At 34.7% G+C, this 23940-nt stretch overlaps 2 protein-coding genes and 1 long non-coding RNA gene across 3 annotated transcripts; 2 read left to right on the plus strand and 1 right to left on the minus strand.

Annotated features, from left to right (window-relative positions):
- The first annotated feature begins 290 nt into the window (after positions 1–290).
- LOC114323793 (ATP-dependent zinc metalloprotease FTSH 9, chloroplastic) lies at positions 291–11297 on the plus strand. The gene is made up of 13 exons (XM_028271474.2): positions 291–1441; positions 4883–4948; positions 5036–5170; positions 5286–5351; positions 6190–6375; positions 6470–6556; positions 6643–6756; positions 6899–7023; positions 7141–7249; positions 8187–8312; positions 8984–9307; positions 9392–9515; positions 10493–11297. The coding sequence occupies exons 1-13, from the start codon at positions 548–550 to the stop codon at positions 10618–10620; spliced, it is 2484 nt and encodes an 827-aa protein (XP_028127275.2). The 5' UTR covers positions 291–547; the 3' UTR covers positions 10621–11297.
- A 3133-nt stretch (positions 11298–14430) lies between these two features.
- JOSL (JOSEPHIN-like protein) lies at positions 14431–17997 on the plus strand. The gene is made up of 2 exons (XM_028271487.2): positions 14431–15822; positions 17316–17997. The coding sequence occupies exons 1-2, from the start codon at positions 15718–15720 to the stop codon at positions 17778–17780; spliced, it is 570 nt and encodes a 189-aa protein (XP_028127288.2). The 5' UTR covers positions 14431–15717; the 3' UTR covers positions 17781–17997.
- An 823-nt stretch (positions 17998–18820) lies between these two features.
- LOC145822575 (uncharacterized) lies at positions 18821–23622 on the minus strand. Its single transcript, XR_014364036.1, has 2 exons — positions 22821–23622; positions 18821–19131 (listed from the first exon to the last, which is right to left on the minus strand). It is a non-coding gene; the product is annotated as an uncharacterized LOC145822575 (long non-coding RNA).
- Positions 23623–23940: the final 318 nt, after the last annotated feature.

Below are 23940 nucleotides of genomic sequence, written 5' to 3' on the forward strand. Positions count from 1 at the left end.
GGTCAGTCAGTTCAGTACTTAAATCAGTTCAATTATCAGTCAGTTATCAGTCATTATCAGTTCCGTTTAGCAGTAATCGGTGATTATCGGTAATCAATCAGTCATTAATCAGTAAACAGTATGAGGGTTGTTACATGAATTTACTGTTTATCACTACAAAATACCTCACCAAACCTCTTTCTATTTCTATACTATAAATATTTTCCTCACCTACCTATAATACCCCTACCAAAAGAATAACTGTTAAAAGTCCTCCTCATCCTTTTTGATCTACAGTTCGATTACATGGCCCAATAGCAGACCATACGATAAATAGGGATAATACGCAAGAAACCCCATAAGAATACAAGGCGACATTCAGTCAACGGTTCAAAACGCTCCACCAGTTAATCGGACGGCCCAACTTTATCCTCACATCTTTCTTCGAACCTTCTCCTCTCTCTCTCTCTTAATTATTGAAAGGTCCAATTTCACACAAATTCCCTCACGACTCTCAACATCATAGTATAATTTTCCGAGTGTATACTTCCATTTTCTAGGGTTTTCAATGCCAGCGATCGAACCTCTGGGACCAGTAATTCATAGAAATTTTTCTCTAAATTCGAACAATAATCGCAAGGATTTGTATAGATATGGCTCTCTCTGTAATCAATTTAGGGTTTTACATCAAAATCCAAGTCGTTTTCTCACTAATTCGCTGTCGTTCCGTCCGATTCAAGCTAGGGTGTCGAGGAGCTTAGACGGGTTTGACCCATGGGGAGGGTTTTTGAGGAACCAAAGTTGGAGAGAGAGAAGTAGAATCCGAGCCAACAGTTCATGCGAGCAAGACACGGATTCGAAGGCGAGCTCAAGCGAGAAGAGTGATTCGAAGACCGGTGAGAGTAATGGGGTGAGCAAGAAGAACTCGGCGGGTTCGAATTCGAGCTCGAGTTCAAATTCGAGTTCGAGGAGAGAGAAGCAAGGGAAAGGTGGGTGGTGGAAGGGTGGGAAGTGGCGGTGGCAGCCGATAATTCAGGTGCAAGAGATTGGTATGCTGCTGTTGCAATTAGGGATTGTAATGTTCGTTATGAGGTTGCTCCGGCCCGGAATTCCTTTGCCCGGGTCGGAGCCGAGGACTCCCACGACGTTCGTGAGCGTACCTTATAGTGATTTTTTGAGTAAAATCAATAGTAATCGGGTACATAAGGTTGAAGTAGATGGTGTTCATATTATGTTTAAGCTGAAATCGGAGTTGGGTGCTCAAGAAAGTGAATTGGGAAGCATTAGTAGTAACTTGCAGGATTCGGAGTCATTGTTGCTAAGTGTTGCTCCGACGAGGCGAATTGTTTACACGACAACTCGTCCAACTGATATTAAGACTCCATATGAGAAGATGCTTGAGAATGATGTTGAGTTTGGGTCTCCGGATAAGCGGTCTGGCGGATTTTTGAACTCTGCATTGGTAAGTTTTTCAGAACTTGTGTGTTGCAAGCAATTACTATGGATTCGTTATTTGTGTGGCTGAAGTTTTTTACTTGACTGAAATTTGATCAGTAACTTGCTAAGTTATCATAGAGCAGAAAGTTTATATCTTCATTGATACCTATTTGGTCAGTGTTATGACAATCTTGAAGAAGAACCATGCATGTTATGTGTAATACAAACCAAAAAAAAAAAAAAGGAAGCAAAAAAGAAAGAAAAAAGAAGAAGAAGAAGAGGAAGGTGCTTGCTTGTTTTCCTTTTAAGTAAACCAAACTGATAGGGGAAAAAATTGTTATGCTTGGAAGTGAAACAATGTGTTATTACTGGACGAAAAATTAATTGAAATAATCTTGTCACTTTTTTTTTTTGCTTTTTATTTTCTTTTACTTAGTTCTCCCCCCCCCCCCCCAACCCAAAAAAAAAAAAAAAAAAAAAAAAGGTCAGAGAACGTCTATCATGTTGTGGTCTGCTGCATTTTGAAATGAAGAAAATTAGGAAGTCAACTTCTTTCATGGAAGCTAAAAGTTTTGCTTATGGCCACTTTTTTATTTTAACCATCATCAGTGCAAAATATGTTTTGCAAAATGTCCTTTATGATGAAAATTCCTTGGATGCTCTTTATAACTCATGACGTTGCCTTGAGAATAAAAAATTCAGTGCTTTGCTATTTCTCTTCCCTTTCTTTGATGTCAAGATCAATTTTCTAAAAGTGAAATTGGTCAATTGTGAGATAATTAGCTCAGTCCTACGAAGCACATGTATATCGGAATAGGTACATCAATATGGTAAAATCTTAAAAAAAAAATAAGGTACAGGTACAATTAGGTATGGTTGTAAAAAAAATATTTATTTTTAATTTAAATTAATACAAAAATTAGTTAAATGGTTTAGTCGGTTAAGGATCCAACAACCTACAACCCACATTTTAATGCCAAAAGTAAGTATAAACCAAAGTTAAATGTCGTTATATTAAACTACTTACAAACAAAAATTTAATTTTTAAAAGTATGCTAGGCATAGTATAAAGTCCAATGACACCTATTTCACTTTTGTATGAAAGAAAATATTATTCTGGTTGAGAAATGCATATAGAAGTACCATGCAAAGTATCAGTACCTGGTATGGGTACGACATGCTTCATAGGATTGTTTAGAGGAATTGTATGGGTCTTCTACCATGTCTTGCATTAGATTAATTGCATTTGTTTTGTCCTCCTCAAATTCTCAGCCACCCACAAGATACCACGCACCAAGTAGTAATTTTTTAATAGGGAAAAAGATTGAAACTAAAAAGCCTCCCCTAATTTTACTCACAATGACATGGCAAGTTACGTATTAACTTTTGAGTTGTTACAAACTCAACCACGGTATTTGTGTGTAAATTTGGGGGTTTAAATTGTGGGTCTCTAGCATTCTTCTTTAAAAAATCCACTAAGCAGCACCTTTTTCTCTTGGTCTTTTGAGGGGAACTTCATAAATATTATTTTATTGTTTTCAAGATGAAATTTCAACTCAAGTGAGTTAAGTTGTTGCATTAGACTCAAAAGTAGATGTTTTTATTTCTCAGTGAGAATTCAAAATTTTAGTTTTCTGTTATCAAATATGTTTAATATTCAAAATTTTGGCTTGCTGTTATCCAATATAATTATTTAAGCATGTTCTCAACAAGCAAATGCAGTTTACTACACAACTAACATTAGTGTGATCCACAAAATGATTTTGTATTCTCATTAGAAGAGGCAAAACTTGAACCTCGATGTACAAAGTTGAATCTTCTGATAGTCTAGGTAAATGCCAAAGTTCATAAAGAATATAAATCAAAAATTTGTTTGAAAAACTCAAATGAAATGAGCCTGTAATCTTTGTCCTTTATCGGCACCCATCTTTGACTTGCCCTTTGAGTTTGGATGCTTATTTTATAACATTCAAGTCCTCTTATCCTGTAGACATCCTCCTAGTGTCAAATGGTTACAACGTTTAGTAGCACTGTTTTTGATAAGAACTCATGAAGTCACTTTTAATAGTAAAGCATCAACATTTGCAATGACAATGTTGTTTACCTGTTTTAATTTTGGAAACATTTGCACTAATTATGATTATAATTATGTATTATTGTTACTGACGATATCTTTACTCGCTGACATCCTTAAATGGCCATTATTTAAATTTCTTTTAGATTGAAGTTAATAATGTAGGGGTCCTTTGGGAAATGGCTTTTTGGCTAAAATATGAGGTGAAATATATTGAAGTGTTTGGGAATGACTTTTTACACAAAAAAAAAAAAAAAAATAGAGTGCAAAAAATAGAGTGAGTGAGAGGAATCTCAACTTTTTTTATATGTCTTTTGGGTTATTTTCCTATCTTTCCAAACGAGCCCTTAATCACATGTAGCATTATGTTGGTCTATAATTTAGTTGTTGACACCAATGCATTCTTTTATTGATATGTGGGATGGATGTTTTCGGCCGTGGGTCATGGCAGAACATCATAGTCTCTAGGGTAATCAATCAAAAGACAACAAACACCACCTTGACCGTAATATTCTGCATTGGATCCATAACTGCTGGTCTAAATGAGAGAGCCATAAATCGAGGATGCATGGAGTACCACCAGTCATCATCACGTTCCAGTTTGTTTGAGCATATCAAGCATATTGGTTTGGAAGCTGCTCAACAGCTTGATACCTGACACTGGTACAACTCTGCAACATGGTGAAGGCATTGATGAGACAAACTATGAATGCATTATATACCTATTGGCCCTACATGTACCCCATCTCTTCTATGGGAACTCTAGCTCTTCTGTGTTCGTGGATTTTAAGGAAGGTGAGGAAAGGGATTATTTTGACAAATATTCTATTGGCAAGTCTGGTGGTGGATGACCCCATGCCTTTCAGCACCTGTGAAAATTCTCTGAAATATCATTATTGCCGACAGATTCTCTCTCTCTCTCTCTCTCTCTCAATTTTTTTTTTTTATATTATATATATATATTTTTTGTGAAACCAATCAGAGTTTGATTTTTTTGATGTTCCCTTCATTTATAGAGCAGTTTGTAGTTTCTAGTGTGGTAGCCATACAGCACCAACTCCCCATCTCTACACACACAGAGAGTAGAAGGGCTACTATAAATTGAAATTTTTAAAAAACGGCTACATCATCAGGGTTCTACAGTGTCCTCTTACTTTCACCACTACAGCATATTGCAGCTCTGTAGTATTATATACTTCTGCTAGTAGTGTGTATTGCGGCTTTGTCATCTCTTTCTTTTTCCTGTATACTTCCTATAATTTTTTATCTGTTTGAAACGCAAACAAAGTACTGCTGCACATCTTGCAATCCATGCTATTTTTTAGTTCATAATATTGCATATGAGATGTAATGTAAAGTTCTACACGTTTGACTTCGAAATATGCTTTGCAGATTGCTTTGTTCTATGTTGCTGTGCTTGCAGGGTTTCTTCATCGCTTGCCTTTAGGCTTTTCTCAGGTGCAGACCAGCTTGTTACTTCTTGTTCCTTGAAATTAATTCGTTACAGAAAGTGATTTTGAATTGATAACTGTAACTTGTGTACAGCACACAGCTGGTCAGCTTAGGAACCGCAAGTCAAGGAGTTCTGGTGGAGCAAAAGTGTCTGAACAAGGGGAAGTCATCACATTTGCTGACGTTGCTGGTGTTGATGAGGCTAAGGAGGAGCTAGAAGAAATTGTGGTATGTCAGACATTCCACAACTTTATTTACTATACTAATGAATCATAGCTTATAGTTGCTTTAAAAGGCATTGTCCTCATTCAGGAAACTCCTTTGCTGACATTTTGCTGTCCAGGAATTTCTCAGGAATCCAGACAAGTACATTCGACTTGGTGCCCGTCCTCCACGAGGTGTTCTCCTGGTGAGTTTTGACAGAGTTGGCTGCAAAGACTACTCAACTTTGTAAATAAAATTGAAAGATAAAAGGTTACTGCCAGAGATGGCACATTGTCTACCAGCAGCAGTTTAGCAATTGTGATTCAGATGCGTGGGACCAATATATTAAGTTTTTTCCCACTGGAGGAAATCTCCTACCTCAGATACTATGTAAATATATTGGCAAGTTCATCTTAATCTATATACTTCCATTCTTTCTATTAAATTACAACATATAGGGTGCTTTGTTTATATGATTAGCTAAAGTCTCTTTTTGAGATCAATCAGTGTATGGTTTGGACCATTGTTATCAAATCGTGAATTGTTTTGCTGAAATAGTGAATCGTGAATCATAAGAATTACTTTATTTAACATATACATAATATATAATTTTGTATATGTATATATATATATATATGAAGACACTGTTTAAAATGAAATAAATCTCATTGTATCTACATATAAATCCACATATATCAATATAACTAACTTGGCTCTTTTTTATATTGAAAATATGACATTGTTTCATGCATTATGCAAATGTAACTAAATCTTAGTGAATCACAAAGAATCGTAGTGAAATGCATTTGAATTGTAAGATTCTCTCAATTTAAGATTCAATTTCATGAATTGAATCGTTTTGGTTGAAACTTGTATCGAATTGTATGAATCGAGTCGTGAATTGTAAGAGTCCAACTGCTTGCATGACTGTGTATGTTGGTAAACATGGTGCCAGGGTAGAAACACCAGTTTGTTGTTATAACTAATTAATTTTATGTAAAGTTTGGCATAGGAATTGTAATCCTTCTTTGGTTATCTTACAGGTGGGTCTTCCTGGCACGGGCAAGACTCTTTTAGCAAAGGCTGTAGCTGGGGAAGCTGAAGTACCTTTCATAAGTTGTTCTGCAAGTGAGTTTGTAGAATTGTATGTTGGCATGGGAGCATCCCGTGTTAGAGATCTCTTTGCGCGAGCAAAGAAAGAAGCACCGTCGATAATATTTATAGATGAGGTTAAAATTGTGGGGTCCATTTTGCTGTTGAGTGTCCATCTTAGACCTCTGAGCCTTCTTGGTGGATTCTTAGATGTCTTTTTCTTTTGTGCAGATAGATGCTGTAGCAAAAAGCCGGGATGGTAAATTTCGTATTGTCAGTAATGACGAGCGAGAGCAGACATTGAACCAGTTGCTCACTGTAAGGTTCCTGCACAGTAGTCCTTGTGCTTCTGGAACATTTACGGTATGTCTCTGAGGTTCATGTGTTTTGAAATTACACTGCAGGAGATGGATGGCTTTGATAGCAACTCTGCTGTGATAGTTCTTGGAGCAACCAATCGCGCTGATGTCTTAGACCCTGCACTTCGCCGACCTGGGAGATTTGATCGTGTGGTTATGGTTTGTATTTCTTTCTTCTTCTTCTTCTTCTTACTTTATTTATTTATTTATTTTGAATATTCCTGTTGACATCTGACGTCAAAAGAATTTCCTTACAGCTTAAGTGCTATCATAAATTATTTTGTGTCATGTGGATTTTCAGGTGGAAACACCGGATAGGACCGGAAGAGAAGCCATTTTAAAAGTACATGTTTCTAATAAAGAGCTTCCATTGGGAGAGGATGTTAATCTTGCCGATATTGCTTCTATGACTACTGGTTTTACTGGGTAATCACTCTCCTTTCTAATCCAGTGATGTTTTTTTTAAATTTTTTTTTTAATCTTCATATTTATGTGTTTATGTAACACATTGAAAGTTATTTGTTGATTTTTGATATTGTGCAGGGCAGACCTTGCAAATTTGGTAAATGAGGCCGCTTTGTTGGCAGGAAGACAAACTAAAGTTGTTGTGGAGAAAATTGATTTTATTCAAGCAGTGGAGCGATCAATAGCTGTAACAATTTCTCTCTCTCTCTCTGAGTGTATGTGTTATTATAAATTGCTGTCTTTTTTCATTTTTTATTTAAAATCCCATTATTTATATTTTTGTTTTTGCTTCCATCTGATGTATAATTTGGATCTAGTTTAGTTATCCCATTTTGATGACATTTGTAATCCATGTGTAGCAAATGAGATCTCATGGGATGCTTGTTATCAGAATACTGTAACCCCCAATCCTGGATAACAAGCTTATTTAGTGCCTAGTGTCAACAATTAATTTTTTGCTTGACTTGGTGCACAGAAATAAAATGGCCAATTTTTTTGGTTGTCTACATAACCCTTGGGGGGAGTGTTACTCTGTGAGTGAAGTTGTTTTTCCTCCTAATGACATTATTAATATTCGTTTCATAAGAAAATAATATGCTCACAGTTTTGCCCTTTGGTTGGCAAAATATTGCATGAAATTTTTTTCACTTGAAGATTCTTGTTCTTCCCACCACATATGATGTATAATTGCATTTGACTGCTATGCATGTTACAATTATTTACTTTTTTTTTCCTTTATTTTTTCTTTTAAATGGAGAATAAATCACTCACCTTCAGAGTGGGTCACTTGGTTCACTTTCGCCTTGAATTTTGAACCACGGGTACTTATATTTTGGCACAATACAGTATATTGGATTGTTTTTGGGATTCTTTGCATATCCATTATCTTCTTTTAACGCCTATGATGATTTGGTGTGATTGATTTTGTCATGTTTGCTTGCATGAGTTTGTTATCATTGAGTGCATCGAATTTGTCATTGCTCTCTTGCTTATGATCCACTAGTTTATTGAGATAACATAAGGTTATGTCTCAATCTCAACAATTTCTTCTAGATAGATGTGTTTGTTACATTTAACTCTTGATTGTAATTATATAGAAACTAAATTCGTTTAATTTATTGTAGGGAATTGAAAAGAAGACTGCCAAGTTGCAGGGAATTGAGAAGGCTGTAGTTGCACGTCATGAAGCTGGTCATGCAGTAGTAGGGACTGCTGTTGCGAAACTTCTCTTTGGGCAACCACGCGTTGAGGTTAGCCATTGGACTCCCCATTAGAATGCGTATACTATTTTCAGATATATTAATTTTTGTGTTGTTTTGTCTTTAGTGAACTTTTTTCATATTTTATTTTATTTTTAGATGCACCTACAAAATAAATTATATGTGAAGCAATTTGAAAATTAAAAAAAATACTAAAGACAAAAAAAAAAAAAATGGAAATGCGTTGCCTTTTTTTAATATATATATATATATTTTTGGGTTTCTGTTGCCTGTTTTTGATCAGCGAAAGTTAATGATTAGTTATTAGATTAGCACTTGGGGGAGTTGAACCCTCAACCTCTCCTTGCAGGCACTTATATCTTGCCTCCATGCCACTGGGCTGCAAGGCTTTGGGTTTTCTTTTGTCTTTAGTGAAAATTTCCTCATATTTTAGTCTCTTTTTTATTTTTATTTTTATTTTTTTAATAGATGCAAATTGACTAAAATATGAGAAAAGTTAACTACAAACAAAAAATGAAAAAGAAGATAGAAAATAGTTTTTGAAAAGTCAAACCGAACAAACCTGTTGGTAGCAGTACATGTTATGAAATGATGTGCAAATAATAGGTACTTTAAATATGTTATAAAGTGTGGGGTTTAATACCTATGGTGTATTCACCAAATAGATGATGTAATGATGACAAATAATTTTGTTTTATCAGAAGCTGAGTATACTGCCAAGGTCAGGAGGGGCATTGGGTTTTACTTACACTCCTCCCACCAGTGAAGATAGATATTTGCTATTTGTCGACGAGTTACGTGGACACTTGGTTACTCTTCTTGGAGGACGTGCAGCAGAAGAAGTTGTTTATGCAGGCCGTGTGTCGACAGGTGCACTTGATGATATACGGCGAGCAACAGACTTGGCGTACAAAGCAGTGGCTGAGTATGGTCTTAACCAGACAATTGGCCCTGTTTCTGTGGCAACACTTTCTGCTGGTGGGGTAGATGATTCCGGGGGAGGTATTCCTTGGGGAAGGGATCAGGTTATCTTTTCTTGTTCTGGTTTTTATTTATTTATTTATCTACTTTATTTGGAGCATGTATTGATTGTAGACCAATCACAACAGGGACATCTTGTTGACCTTGTTCAAAGAGAGGTTAAACTACTGTTGCAGTCTGCACTTGATGTGGCACTCTCTGTTGTGCGTGCTAATCCTACTGTTCTAGAGGGGCTTGGTGCACATTTGGAAGGTAATGCAGAACTGCCAGTTGATTTAAATTTGTAGAACTTTTGATCGAACCGAATTGTGAATCATAAAGATTCGGTTATAATTTCTAAAATAATTGAACCAAATCAAACTAAGCCTTGTGTACTCCCCATGATCCATAGTCCTATATTACATTATTGATTATGCTATGATTTATGACAATCCATAGATTCATGTGCTTCTATAAATTAGAGGAAACAAGAATCCAATATCCAGCATACAACTAGCTAAAAAATTCAAATCACCAAAGTGAGATAAATTTAAGACTATGTATTTGTATACGATATTAAACCCATCACAAGATTCAGAACCTCACAAGTTCTAATTATTGTAATGTGTTGTCTAAAAAATGTCTTTAAATAAATAAATAAAATCAGTAGCTCAGAACTAATTTTTGTTTATGGCACAATTTTTATTTTTATAATCATTTCATTTAATACTTAATTGTAAATAATTTTATCTAGTTAGCTATAAAGTGTTGTCTAGAAAAATGTATTTAAAAAAAAAATCAATAGCTCAAAAATAATCTTTGTTTATGATACAATTTTTATTTTTATAATCATTTCATTTAATAATTGTAAATGTTTTTTATTTAGTTAGTTCATATATTGATCAAAAATAATTTTGTAGACATTTAAAATCAATTATTCTTAAAATCATTAACTATTGAAATAAAATGTAAAAGACTCCTTTTATAGTGATTTAAAAATATGTGATATATTGGATCATATTTAAAAACTAACAAAAATTGATCAAAATTTATTTTAAACTCCAATAAATGTGATTATGAAAAAAAAAATTATGCGTATTAGCAAATTTTTTTCAAATTGTGCGAGAATAAAAAAATTCATGATTCCGGTTATTGCAACTGTTATGGCGGCTGCACCTGTTTTTCAAAACCTGGGTATTCGTCATAAATTTTGTCACTCACAATGGCTTTCTATCAATGTTTTTGTTTAGAAAAAGAGAAAGTAGAAGGTGAAGAGCTCCAATACTGGTTGAAATTGGTGGTTGCTCCAGCAGAGCTTAAGTTCTTCATTAGTGGCAAGCAGGGGTCTCTTCTTCCATTGCAGACAAGTTCTGGATAACATCTACAGCATACTGTAGACCCATCAACCTCAAGTGAAAGTTCAGGTTTAAAATTCTACATTCTTCTTGTAGCTTCATCATTTGCAAGCAAAGATGGCTAATATCATGCTATTGTCACCTCATTGAACGTGTTCGTGATCAACACCGACTTGCCCTTGCAACTTTGTATATTTCAATAAGGTAATTATGGGTTGATCTTAACGTCTACATTCTTTTTCCAAGTAATGTTACAAACACTAACTAGTATCAGCAAATATACTAACTAGACACAATGTTAAGTGAGTCTCACGCCAAGTGCCCACATCAAGTGGTGATCCCATATGCATAGTTCGTATATTTATTGGTACACTGGTTAGTGTTTCTAGCGTTATTGTTATTTTTCTGTCTTATACTTTAATATCATCTGAAAAGCATACAAACATGGGCAACAATTAAGGATTTAATGTTGTAAGAGAGCCTTCCCTTGCCCTTGTTATACGATGTCAACATCAAAAGGAAAAGGAGCTCTTATGTTTATTACTTGCATGTTGGTTTTTGAATTCTGTTGTATATGTGGCTATTATTTTTGTACAATATGACACTATGTATTGTAATTTTTGTTGTACACTTTACTCCTTGAATTGAACAAATATTTTACGTGCCGGTTCAAAATGTTTAATGCAGACTTTTAGTGCTATATCTATTTTGTGTTGCTGTATAAAACAACAGTGGAGAACATTGATGGTTTTTGTTTGGGATGGTAGCAACTTGTGTTGCTAACAAAATCACTGTAGTTGCCTGTAGTTTACAATTATGCAGGAACATAATCTGAGACCAGGCATGCTTATTTTCTCCAGGGATTTACACTTCGATTTCAACAGATTTGAAAATTACGTAAAATATTTTGCACCTTGCTCATACAACATAATAAAGCCAACCATCTGCTCAAGAACATATGATGAAACATCATTTAATTTGCTGATAAACTTGAATCCTTTGCTTGTGTCTATGAATATATGGATGGTATTCGCTTGCTAGTTATGAATTTTGCTCCACTGTAATGTCCTTGTGTTTGGATCATGGATTTGCTTAGGGATTTTGAAAGGGAAAAGAAGTTCCTAGAAAAAAATTAACTAATATTTTCATTTACATTTCTCACATTTTTCTTTTTCTTTCTAAATTTCTATTTAAATTCATAATCCAAACATAACGTTAGTGTTCTTGTGGAAAACAATATGAAGGCTAGACCTAAGACCCCGGTTTCTATACTGGGAAATTATTGAATAATCATTTCATTGTAATAGTGAATGATAGTTTTGTTTGCAATGCATTTGTGATGTTTTGATTGTCCTTCCATTGAAAACAATGCTGATTGGGAGATCACAAATGTTATACAAACAAATAAATTACATAGAAAATTGATTAGAATGGTGTGACAAATATTTTAAAATATGTAAAAAAATACAGGGAGTAAACTATTTTGACTTCCTCTCCTGATTAGCATCCCATTGGGCTCTTATTAGCCTGAATGAATTTAAATAAAAGGCCCACAGGATCCGAATCCAATCGTTATTGGGATTACTTGGAGTAGATCCTTAATCTAGTTAAAAACTGTGGGTCCGTTGCATGCGCATTGCAAAACCGAAAGAAGGTTCAAATGAAATTGAAATCCTAGAACAAATGGAACTTTTAGAGGAGAGCTGTTCACAAGAAGTGGTTATGAGCTCTTTCTTGTTCCGGTTTATAAGAGGTAATTCATTCAGTTGCCGTAGTTTGTAAGAGGTAGTTCAGTCGGTTGCACTAGCGGAGTGAATGAAAAAGTGTGACGAGAATTCGCAACTTGAGATGTTGAAGGTGCAATCAATGGGTGCCAGAATTGCTACAATTGCTTCAGTTGGAGCTGATGTCAGTATTGGAGTGTAATTTTAAGAATTTTTCTATCACATTTTCCTATTGAGAGTATAAAATAAGTATGATTATTACGATTTATTATTTTTTTGGAAAAAATGATCATTATATTTTCTTAGCAATCATCATTCATTATTTTTTTTTTTTATGTTTCTCAATTATCTAACATAATAATCAATAATCCATCTTCTCTATTAATTATATTATAAGGAAGTATCATGTGACCATATTTCAGGGTGATCATATTTTACGATTATTGAATAATCACGCATAATTTCATATATAAAGTTGCATTGCGCTGGGATTGGTTTGTCTTCTTAATGAATATCGTAGTAATTATAGCTTCATTTATTTCGCTAGAAGTTTATTTTGATGTAAAATATTATACACTTGAAAAGGCGAACGAAGTGCCATCATGTTACTTTTGGAAAGATTAATATGCTATAAGTGAATTTGTTAAAAATTAATTATGGAATTTTTAATGTTGAAGTCACTTTAGGAACTATGACAAAAATAATTTTCTTAAATTGTTCAATCGAACAGTATAAAATGCTTGATACTATTTTACATCGAAATAAAAAAACTTATCTATACTATATATTTTTAATTAACTAAATAAGCTAACAACACTACATAAATAATATTATATTGTATTTTAAGGTCTCGTTTATTTGGCAGATTAGATTGGATGAGATTATGAGAACGGTGAAATTGAATGAGGAAATTATTAGTGTGGTGATATTAGGTTGGAGATGTAAGATAAAGTGTGTTTATTTGTATATTAGTGTGATGGTATTAGTTAGTTAGACCTAAAAACCCTTCTCACATAAAATATAATTTTGTTAGTTTTTATAAAGTGGAGGAAAAAATGGTAAGGGGATTAGTTATCTCAACTCTCCCATGAGAATGTTAATCTCACCACGGGAGGGGATTTATACTCTCATGAGATTGTTAATCTTATTCAGTGTACTAGGTTTGAGTTTTTTGGATTAATTTTTTTGAAAACCCAGCTTTTTGGTTTTCGTATTTTTTTTTTTGTTTTTAGTAAATATTTTTAAAATTTTAAACTTTTTTTTTTACCTTTTTAGATGTACTTTACTTAGATGTATCTAAAAAGTAAAAAATTTGTGAAAAATATTTTAAAAATTTAATAAATACATAAAAATATAAAAAATGTACTGAATTCTCGTATTTTTTTTTATATTTTTAATATTTAGTGAATTTTTAAAAGGTTTTTTTCACAAATTTTTTATTTTTTAGGTACATTTATGTTAGGTATGTCTAAAAAGTAAAAAAAATTACTTAAAATATTAAAAAAATTCAGTAAAAATAAAAAAATACGAAAAACAAAAAAGTAGAATTTTTTAAAAAGTGTTTTTGAAAAAACACAACCAAGCAATATATTTTGTTATACACAAACATGAGTTTGGTGAGTCTTACGAATTGATAATTCAATCTTACGAATTGATAATTCAATCCTCCCTCCCAAACCTCCACATGGCCCAAGATTATTCAATAATTAATGAAATAAGCTTGTCTAACTCTAGAACCACCCTTGGGGAAGCTATCTTCCTATGTATGGATTGTTGTTTGCTATTAGTTCTTGTCAATGGAAGGCGAGTACGGGATAGCCATTCGTTTAGGTTCCTATCCAAGAGATTTGATGTCCTATTCTTCTTCTGTTTTTCAATTAGTAAGTTTAAAAGGTGACTTTTGAGTTTTGAATTTTGACTTTTGAGATTTTTTTTTTTTTTTTTTTTTTTTTTTCATTCAGATTAATTGTTGAAAAGTTTAAGGTAAGGAGGGTATAAGATATTAGATTTAGTAAATTTTTTTTTTGACTAGTGAGAGGTCTACCTTTTGTGAAATAGTTTGGTGAGAAGTTTTTTTATTAGTTTTAGAGGACATTTTATTTCCAATGTTACCCCTTAATATTTTTTGTTGATTTTTTTTTTATCTGTTGACATTCATTGACCATTTGTTCAAATTTATATCTATTTGTTCAGATTTGCTTTCTTATCTGTTCAAAATTTTCCATTATTTGTTCAAATATTCTGTCCAAATAAAATTTATCTATTCAAATATTCTATACAAATAAAATCTATCTGTTGGAATATCTATCTGTGAAATTTTTATCTGTAAATTTTTTTATCTATACGAATTTTATGTTTAAATTTTATTTGTACAAATTTTCTGTTCAAATTTTTATCGCATGTGGATTGTGTGATCGCTATCGGAAGTCTTTGGTGACAAGATTTGCGGCAAGATTTGAAGCCTTCAATAGTCGGCGAGATCGTTGGTCAGTGGCGGGGTTTTCGAGGGAACGGAGAGTTGAGCATGGCATCGGAAATCACCATTAGAGGAGTTCTTATCAATGATGAAGATGAAAATCTGAGGAGAGAGAGAGCTTTGGTGACGGACGACAAAGGAAGAGTCCATGAGATGTGAAAAGACTAAGAGGCGGTGGAGAGAGAAGATGCTGTGAGTATGAGAGAGAGAGAAAGAGAGAGAGAGAAAAGAGACAAAAGTGATTTGGTTTGCTTAGGGTTTAGAAACAATATATAAATAGGTAATTTGGTAATTTTATAAGAGTTTGTCCTTATGGACATAATGTTTTAACGTCTAGACTTTTGAACAAAGAAAATTCAAAAATGGATTTATCACTTGAGCTCTCTTTTTTCTTTATTTATTTTAGATTTGATTTATTACAATGAAATCTCATGAATTACAATCATGGTAATGAAAGTTAATTTTGATAAATAAAAGAGTATACAAAGGGATATTTGTAATTTTTCAAATCACAAGAGACAATTTGTATTTTAAACTAACCTCAAGAAATGTATTTTTAATTTATCTAAAAGTTTAAGTAATTGAGAAGGTACACCAAACAATTAAAGAAAACCTGCGGTAGACTTTGTAATTACGAATGATTTGAAGCGATAAAGTGTAATTTTGCCTAATCTAATATTTATAGCGAAATGTATCGGCTCTCTCTCACACGTCTCACATGGGTTTTTCTGGGGTTACTCTGCCGTGGTTTCTCGCTCTGTCCTCGCTTTCCTTCCCAGTCGGTTACAAAACTTCGGCCGAGACGATCCAAATCGTAATCGAACATCCTTTGGGAATTTTAATTACGTTGTTATTGTAATTTGTAGCTGAGAAATTACATATAAACGCAATTGTGCTCTCAATTGAAGAAGAATAAGAGGATGGAGGAGGAGAAGGACAAGAAGAAGAAAGCACAAGGAGAGGTCTATCACGAGAGGCAGAGACTGCAATTCTGTCTCTTACACTCCCTCAACAATCTCTTTCAGGTAAAACCCTTTCTTCCTCTTCAAATTTCTTTAATATTTGTGTATATGGGTATACTTGTATCTGAAACTACTAATTTCAGTTGAAAATTTTTTAATTTTTTTTAATTTTTTTTTTTAATTTTGGCAATTGTCTATACTGCTTCCTTCGGTTGCTGATGAAAGATGGGAAAAAAGCGAAGATATTGTTAGGGTTTAGGGTAAAAAATTTATTTGATATGAACTCAGATTTAAGCATAAAGGTGGGTAAAAGTTTTAATAATGGAAGAGTTATAAATTTGGAAGCTACAAAATGATATTAAAATTTTTGAGTCAACAGTGTTACTTGATTTGGCTTAAAAATGGGTAAACCTTATAAATTTGATTCAACTAGTGGAGAGGCTTTTGAGTGATTTTTACCCAAATTTAAGTTGATTTAGGTTTTAGTCAAGGATTGAAGATGTCTTGAGGCACTAGTCCTACATCATCTCTCTAGGCTATTCATATACTAGAGATTTGTTAATATAATCTAAGGGGCTTGGCATGAAGTCAATTGGTTTTGGGTTCCAATAATTCTAATATGACATCAGAGTTGGGTGTTGGGCAGTCCATCTAAAATCAATTTGTTTTGGGTTGGATGCGTCTAATAATTCCAACAGAGATTAAATTCTTTGTGTTAGATGCGTAATTGTTTTTAAAATTGAGAGCATTTCTAATAGTTGGTGCCAAAAATGGTAATGCTAAAGCCAAATTATGGCATGCTTCAAAGCCAAAAATGTCTTAATTTGACAGTGTTGCTTCAATGGTGTAAATGTTGTTTCCTCTATTTTCTTCACAAAATCTCAAACATCATAACACAGAAAGAGAGAGAGAGAGAGAGAGAGAGAGAGAGGGAGAGAAGAAATGTTGCCAAATTTAGCAGACTGTTTGGCATTGCTATATAATTTGGCATGGAAGATAGCGCTCCATTGGAGATGAATTTGTAAGAATTGTTTCAAAGTTTAATTTAGTATATTGTTTGGCATTGCTATAATTTAGCATGGAAGATAGCACTTAATTGGAGATGAATTTGGAAGAATTGTTGCAAAGTTTAATTTAGCATATTGTTTGGCATTGCTATAATTTAGCATGGAAGATAGCACTTAATTGGAGATGAATTTTGAAGAATTGTTGCCAAATTTCAGCTTTGGCATTGCGGATAGCGCATGGAGTTGGTCTGAGAAAATAAGAACTACGAAATAAAATCTCTCAAACATGGCAATTTTGGCTTAGTTGAGGTGATTCTTTCTAGTGTTTTTGGCAAAACCAAAAAATTGAAGAAGATTACAAAAAAAAATTTTTTGTAGGAAGATTAAAATGTTTTTTTTTCTCTTCCTTTTGCTTAGTTTTCTTGAACTAAAAATTGTGTTAATGTTTTTGTTACATTATATTGTTGACCTTGTTTTATTAGTCGGTCTTTAAACTTTTCTTTGATTATGTCTTATATGGGTTTGTAATGAAATTATGTTCTAATTCAGGAAAAAGGTGCATTCACTCGGGCACATTTGAATGCCATTGCTGAAAAACTCAATCATGATGATCCAAACAAGGGAACTTGGACACCAGTTTCCGTTATCTTCAAACCACATCATAATGCACTTACTGGAAACTACGATATAAACGTTTTAATTGCAGCGCTAGAAGAAAAAGGTAAAAAGGTAATTTGGCACGACAAGCGTAGTGGAGCTTCTTCAATTGACCTCGATGAGCCTGTAGATAAATTAATGGGTATTGTGCTTAACGTCCCAGTTAGGAAGTATGGTGGCCTTTGGAGAGGTAGGCATTGGGTTACGTTGAAAAAGATTGAAGGGGTTTGGTATAATTTGGACAGTGATTTTTCTGCTCCTCACTCTTTTAAAGATACTGAAGAAGTGAGGGAGTTCTTGGATGCCATCATCGGTGGTGGTGCGGAAGTTTTGCTTGTCATGAATGATAAGCGGTGAAATTTCTTCTCCTTGAATGGAAATGCTGCGATTGAATTTCAAAGTGCATATGTTAAGCTCTTCTAGTTACTGCCCCGCCCTAGATCAAGAGGGAGTTTCTTTTGTTTGTTCTCTATCCATAGTGATGGATCTCTGTTTCCATTTGGGCTTTTTGTGGCTGTTCCTTGGATGATTTCTTCAGTTGAAATTCCATTTGTGAGGACATCTTTTGATTCAATATGTGGATTCTGATGATTCATTTTCAGGGTTTTAATTGGATCAGAGTTGAACAAAGCATGTAGATATCTGAAGAAAAAAGAGAGCATTGTACATACCATCAATGGATGGTCATGGATACTGATTTTGAGCTGTTAGACAAAAGCTTGATTTTGGTGTAGATGATTGAATTCAATTTTCCTTCCAAAAGTCTTCTGGTTAGTGAAACAATATCTAGAATGTTTTAACCATGCTTTTGATTTTGATGATCATATTTTGTCTATTATATATATATATATAAGCATTACAAAAAATGTTGCCATGTGTATTTTCTCTACTTTCTGGTTATTTGCTTTATTGACCCATGAATTTTCATTACTCTGTCGTTGCCGGCCTTTTGGATTTGTTTTTCACTTAAGAAAAAACCATCAAATCTAATAAGAGTATGATAGTTAATTAGATTACAGTATCATACTCTATCAAAAGACCAGTACCTCTCCACTAAAATGATTTGCTCTTACCAAAAAGCTATTCTACAAATATGGTTTTGAGCCCAAGTCATCTTGTCACATGGAAACCTTGTCGCAGAGGTTCTCCCGTCATCTCACACTTGAACCCAGGGCGGCTATTCTTCTTGGTGTATCATTTGGGTGGGAGATAATAATTAGTGCATCTATGTGATGTAGAATGCTGTAAAGAGAAGAAGAAGAGGGCAACACAAATGACCACAACCTTCAATAATCTTATTTCAAAGCTAAATAATACAATGCAAAGCCTAATATTGAGCATCACTGTAACAGCCTCAAATTAAAGCATGTGACAATCATGCATAAGATCTATAAACATAATAGAAAAGTTACATTTCATTTATTAAAGTTTTCTTTACAAAAGATATCACATGCATTACATTTTTATTGATGTTTATCCTGAAATTATAGTATGTAATTCTAACTCCAAATAACAAAGTAAATGCCCTAAGGGCTTACATCTTTTCCAAGCTATCACTTGGTTACAGCAAAAGAAGAGTTCTAACTCTTTTACATATAAAGCCCTCGGCTTGAGTTTACATTTAACATCAAAAATAAATCATCAAAACGGAACCTTTAACTCATAAACCTCTCAAGCTAAGATCTTAGAGGCGGCATCTCACCTGTACCTGAAAAATGGTGTCCCAAGCAGGGTGAGCCAATGCCCAGTAGAGATATGCTAAACAGGATATGAGAATTAACTAAAACATTAGCATTCGATAAATGTTTAACACATGTAAATTACGTACATCCTTTCCACAACCAATCAACATTCACGTCTGTATTCCGAACTTCCATTTATTTATCCGAACCAATTCATTAACATAGATCATTATTACCCAAGTAATTCAAGATGAGACTACAACTGATATTAATAACACTAAAAACCATAAACATCATTCAAACACTTCCATTCTCTTGCCATTTTTCGGAACTACGTCCGAACAAACCGACACCCAAATATATATAAGATTTCGGGATTTTCACTCTGGACACTCCGGCCAACTTAATTATCCATGGAGTCCATCTCTATCTCCTTCCACACAATGGAGTACATCCCCTATCTCCTTCCAAACAAGATACATATACAATGTATTTAACACGTCGTCATATACAATGACCAATTAAATCACATATTCAATGTTAATATTCAACCGTCATATTCAATGACATATTCCAATTGATTAGTTTCAATTCACCTAATCATCATGCAGTTTCTACAACAATCATGGCTATCCTCTACCGATTGCTCAAAACAGATATTTCTAAACAGATAATTAAATTTATCAAACAGATAAATTATCACATTTTTCATAGGTGAGTGATTCATTGATCCAACTACATCACTTAATTACATTTTCCCCCAATTTCATCATTCTCAAACCAATTTCATATTTCCACATTTATTTCACTATTTATACAAAATAGTTAATTATTTCAAATCAGGGCATTTTCTCCCATTTCTCAAATATTGCCCCTAAGGCCAAATTTCACTCATTATACACAATTAACCCATTGTCAAGATCTCACATACATATATGAAACCCAAATAAGAAAACCCCTCTTTTAAATATTCAAACTCAAACCCTAACTTTATCCAAAATTCTCAAATCCCACCATTATACAAAATGATTAACATTTATGTCAAAACTCATATTAAGGAGTAGATTATCTCTACCTCAAAAGGAGAAGCTCAAAGGAGAAGAAGAGGGAAAACCAAGATGCTCCAAATCCACACTTTTTCGGATCAAAAGACAGCCCACGCCAAGCTCTACCCTTTTTACAAAGGGACTAGGGTGGAGAGACCCAAGAACAAAGTGTATTTGTAGAGAGAGAGAGAGAGTTTAGAGAGAGAGAGACAGCTAGATTTAGGGTTTGGAGTGAAAAAGGAGATGAAAAAGTGATAAAAATCATGTTGCTGCGAACTGATATATGCGAGGCTCGCTCGAGCGAAGGAGTTGTTGCTCGAACGACCAGACACAACAATAATCTCGCTTGAGCTCAAGAAGCGTCGATCAAGCGAACAACGCGAAGCTTCAGGTCTGACCCAACGCAGACGCACGCTTGAGCGCAAGAGTTCTCGCTCGAGCGAAGGAACAAAAAACACTGGGCTCACTCGAGTGCAAGAAAGCTCGCTCGAGCTAAGAATGCCACCCTTTAGGTCTAAAAGAGACGTAGACGCACGCTCGAGCGCAAGACTGCTCGCTCGAGCGAAGAGACACACGACACAAGACTCGCTCGAGTGCAAGAAAGCTCGCTCGAGCGGAAGCTACGTCTGAAAAAGAAACCTGAAGACCCACAATACTCACTCGAGCGCATAAACCCTTACTCGAGCGAAGAAGCAAACACCCAAGGCTCGCTCGAGCGCAAAAAGCCTCGCTCGAGAGAAGAGACCAAAACCTGGGCAACAACCACTTGCACCAACTCACAACCAACCTGTTCCAAACTCGCCCAACACATCCCAAAACTCAAATACAAAGAATTAAAGGATGGAAATGAGATAAAGACAACAACAAACAACCATGGAACCCGAGTCTGGAACACAATAAAGGTAGGGGTAAAACTTGGACCACTGTAATCTCCAAGGGGAGAGGCAAAACAATATCGTTAGGCATTTTTGCTAGTGAACCCTATTTTTTTCTCCTCCAATTGACTTTGTATTAGGATAGGCATTTTGCCCATTTTGATTTTCACTCTCCACATCTAGCCAGCTTTCATTGATAGGCAAAAGTTGTTAGCACAACAATATTGTCCAAAAATACTGTTCATCTTCTTCCTAACAGACACGTCGATTGTTCGGCTAGTCGTACCATTGGTGATCATACAACAGACACACCGGTTGTCCTGGGAGATGACCTCCTCAATAGGTCAGAGTAGTCGTCATGGGGAATGACCTCATCAATAGTTTAAAATCATATTTGCAAATGCCATGTCAATATATGTAGTATGTCATAAAAAATTGTTTATTCATTTATTTATGTTTATAATATTTTTTCTTTTGAAAATTGGTTAAGTTAGCTTGATTGATTAGCTAAAATAAAGAGTATAGTTGGAGTGCACATTAGCTAAACTAGTTAGGCAAAATGAAAATTGCACTTTTATGTGTACTTTTGCAAGACATTTTGCCTCTTACCCTTGGAGATGCTCCGACATTAACCAAATTCAAAATAGGAAACCATATCCTAATAGAAAAGGAACACAAATTTTAATAAAACTCCTAATTAAAATGAAATAAAATAAAACAATAAATACTAAAGACAAAATTATATAATCTCCATGTGCGCATGTTCCGCATCCCTTTGCCTTGTCTTTCTTCTGCTGTAAGTTTCTTTTGGTTTTGGGGTTTAGTAATAGACTATAATCTTTCTTGGTGTCTCTAATTTCTTGAGGTTTATAGAGAGAGCACTATTGCTCTTTGGTATCTCTTTCCTTTTTCAAAATTGAAATGCAGACTGCATTTTTCGCAATTTTCTTCGGACACATACAGACTGTTTTTTGAGTAATTGTTTTACTCTGTTAAGGTTAATTAACCATTAATTTGTTGGCTTTAGGACCTACATCTTGTACAACTTCAAATCCCACTTCAATTTTTTGTGTTTTGCAATGTCAATTCACACAAACCATAACAAAATTACTCACCTAAGCTGCCTACTCAAATGTTATGATATGGCAGTGCAAATATCATGATGAGAAGCAATTTCTAAAGTGAGAACCTAAACTAGATACACGCTGCTTGAGAGTTCTTGTTGCTTATAGTAAATTGTAACTTGAGATGGGTTTGGGGATCTTTGGAATCTTTGTTTATAGTTCTTGATATGAGACACCAAGTGCCTCTGGGTTGTACACTGTGGAGCTGTGTATCATATTATATATGCACACAGTAGAGCTCATCTGCAAGAAATTAGTAACTTCAGCCACCATTTCTCCACCTGTTCAGCCATCTTCAAGAAACCCCATCTCTCATTTTCTCATTGTTTATCCTAACCCAACCTCAACCCAACCAATATGTGGTCATGAACTCCATTGATGGTTCTGTAAAGCAAAGTACTGAAATCTCTACAAATTTTGAAATCAGACCCATATAGTGGTGACAGTAGGTGGGGAGGCTCTGATATGGTGCGGTGGGTGGTTAAGCGTTTGGATCCTTTGGGGTCAAAAGCCCTGGGGTTTTCGTGCAGTCCACAAAATGACGCCGCTTTGTGGACTGAAATTTGGGAAAAAAGGAAAAACGCAATAGAGAGAGAGAGAGAAGAATTTATCAAAAGAAAAAGAAAAAGAGAAATCCAAGAGAGAGAAGAGACGAAGGAGGAATACCCACCGGCGACCGTCACCGTCTTCGCGCAATCTGCCAACAGAGACCGCCGGAGCTGAATTGCACCTTTGCTTCCCGCCAGAGCCTAAGGAGAGGGTTGGTGTGTTTGGGTGGGTTTATGAGCCAAGAAATTGATTGAAGAGTTGTTTGGCAGTAGCAATAAAATAGATCATGGATTCTGATATTGCAATATTTTTTTCTTATTTGTTTTGCAATCTAATTTTGTTATTGGTTTGCCAAGCTGAGAGAGCTCCGATGGCAATCCGTCTTCGCCGACGTGAGTGTTTGTGTTCGCTGATCTTGAGTTCGCTTCCTCTGGTGAGAGAGCTCTAGCGGCAGCGTTTATCTTCGCCGATGTGAGTGTTTGTGTTAATTGATCTTGAGGTCACCGCCTCTATCTCCTTTGTCTTCTCTCTCGCTCTTCTCTCCAAAGTCGTTCTCTCTCTCTCTCTCTCTCTCTCTCTCTCTGTCTCACGCGTTAGTTTTTTGGATATTTTTTTTCTGGTATTCAGTCCACAAAACAACGGCGTTCTGTGGATTGCACAAACACCTCAGGGTTTTTCACCCTAGAGGATTTGAACGCGGTGGTTAGAGGTGTTTGCTACTATTGGGGTTGTGCTATATAGGAGTGGTGGTATGGTATGACAGCCAGTAGGGGCGCCTCTAGGTGGTGTTGTACAGTGGGGTTATGGGGTTGGGGTGTCTAATGGTGCTTTTATACATTGGAGTGGCTGGCCTGCGAGAAAGAAGAGATGGTAGAGAAGTCTTGGTAGAGAGAATGGAGAGAGAAAAGAGTTAAAATAGAAGAGGTGCTTAGTTATAAGTATTAAATTTTGGATAAATAACATTGACCTCCTTGATGTTTGAAGAAAATATAATAAGTTTTATAATTTTGATATAATTATAATGATCTCTCTTTAAATAGAATTAAAGAGATCAAAATTAATACAGATGGTATGAAGACACAACGACACGTGATGTAAAATGTACATTTTAATATAAAGAGATGACAGTATCATTTTTTTTATTCATACGACTAACGAGTTTTTGATAAAAATGGGAGTGTCATATGATTTAAAACCTAAGGGAGTCTAGTGTAATTATGTCAAACTTGTGAAATTTATTG

This window comes from Camellia sinensis, chromosome 3 (genome assembly GCF_055761805.1).
Source record: "Camellia sinensis isolate YWXY chromosome 3, ASM5576180v1, whole genome shotgun sequence".
In the NCBI taxonomy this organism is placed as follows: domain Eukaryota; kingdom Viridiplantae; phylum Streptophyta; class Magnoliopsida; order Ericales; family Theaceae; genus Camellia; species Camellia sinensis.

Bases quoted from the DNA above. Each gene is read 5' to 3' on its own strand.
- LOC114323793 (XM_028271474.2), top strand. From the start codon at position 548: ATGCCAGCGATCGAACCTCTGGGACCAGTAATTCATAGAAATTTTTCT. The intron at 6,376-6,469 runs GTTAAAATTGTG...TCTTTTGTGCAG, and splicing joins CGATAATATTTATAGATGAG to ATAGATGCTGTAGCAAAAAG. The intron at 9,516-10,492 runs GTAATGCAGAAC...GTTTTTGTTTAG, and splicing joins GCTTGGTGCACATTTGGAAG to AAAAAGAGAAAGTAGAAGGT.
- JOSL (XM_028271487.2), top strand. From the start codon at position 15,718: ATGGAGGAGGAGAAGGACAAGAAGAAGAAAGCACAAGGAGAGGTCTAT. The intron at 15,823-17,315 runs GTAAAACCCTTT...GTTCTAATTCAG, and splicing joins CCCTCAACAATCTCTTTCAG to GAAAAAGGTGCATTCACTCG.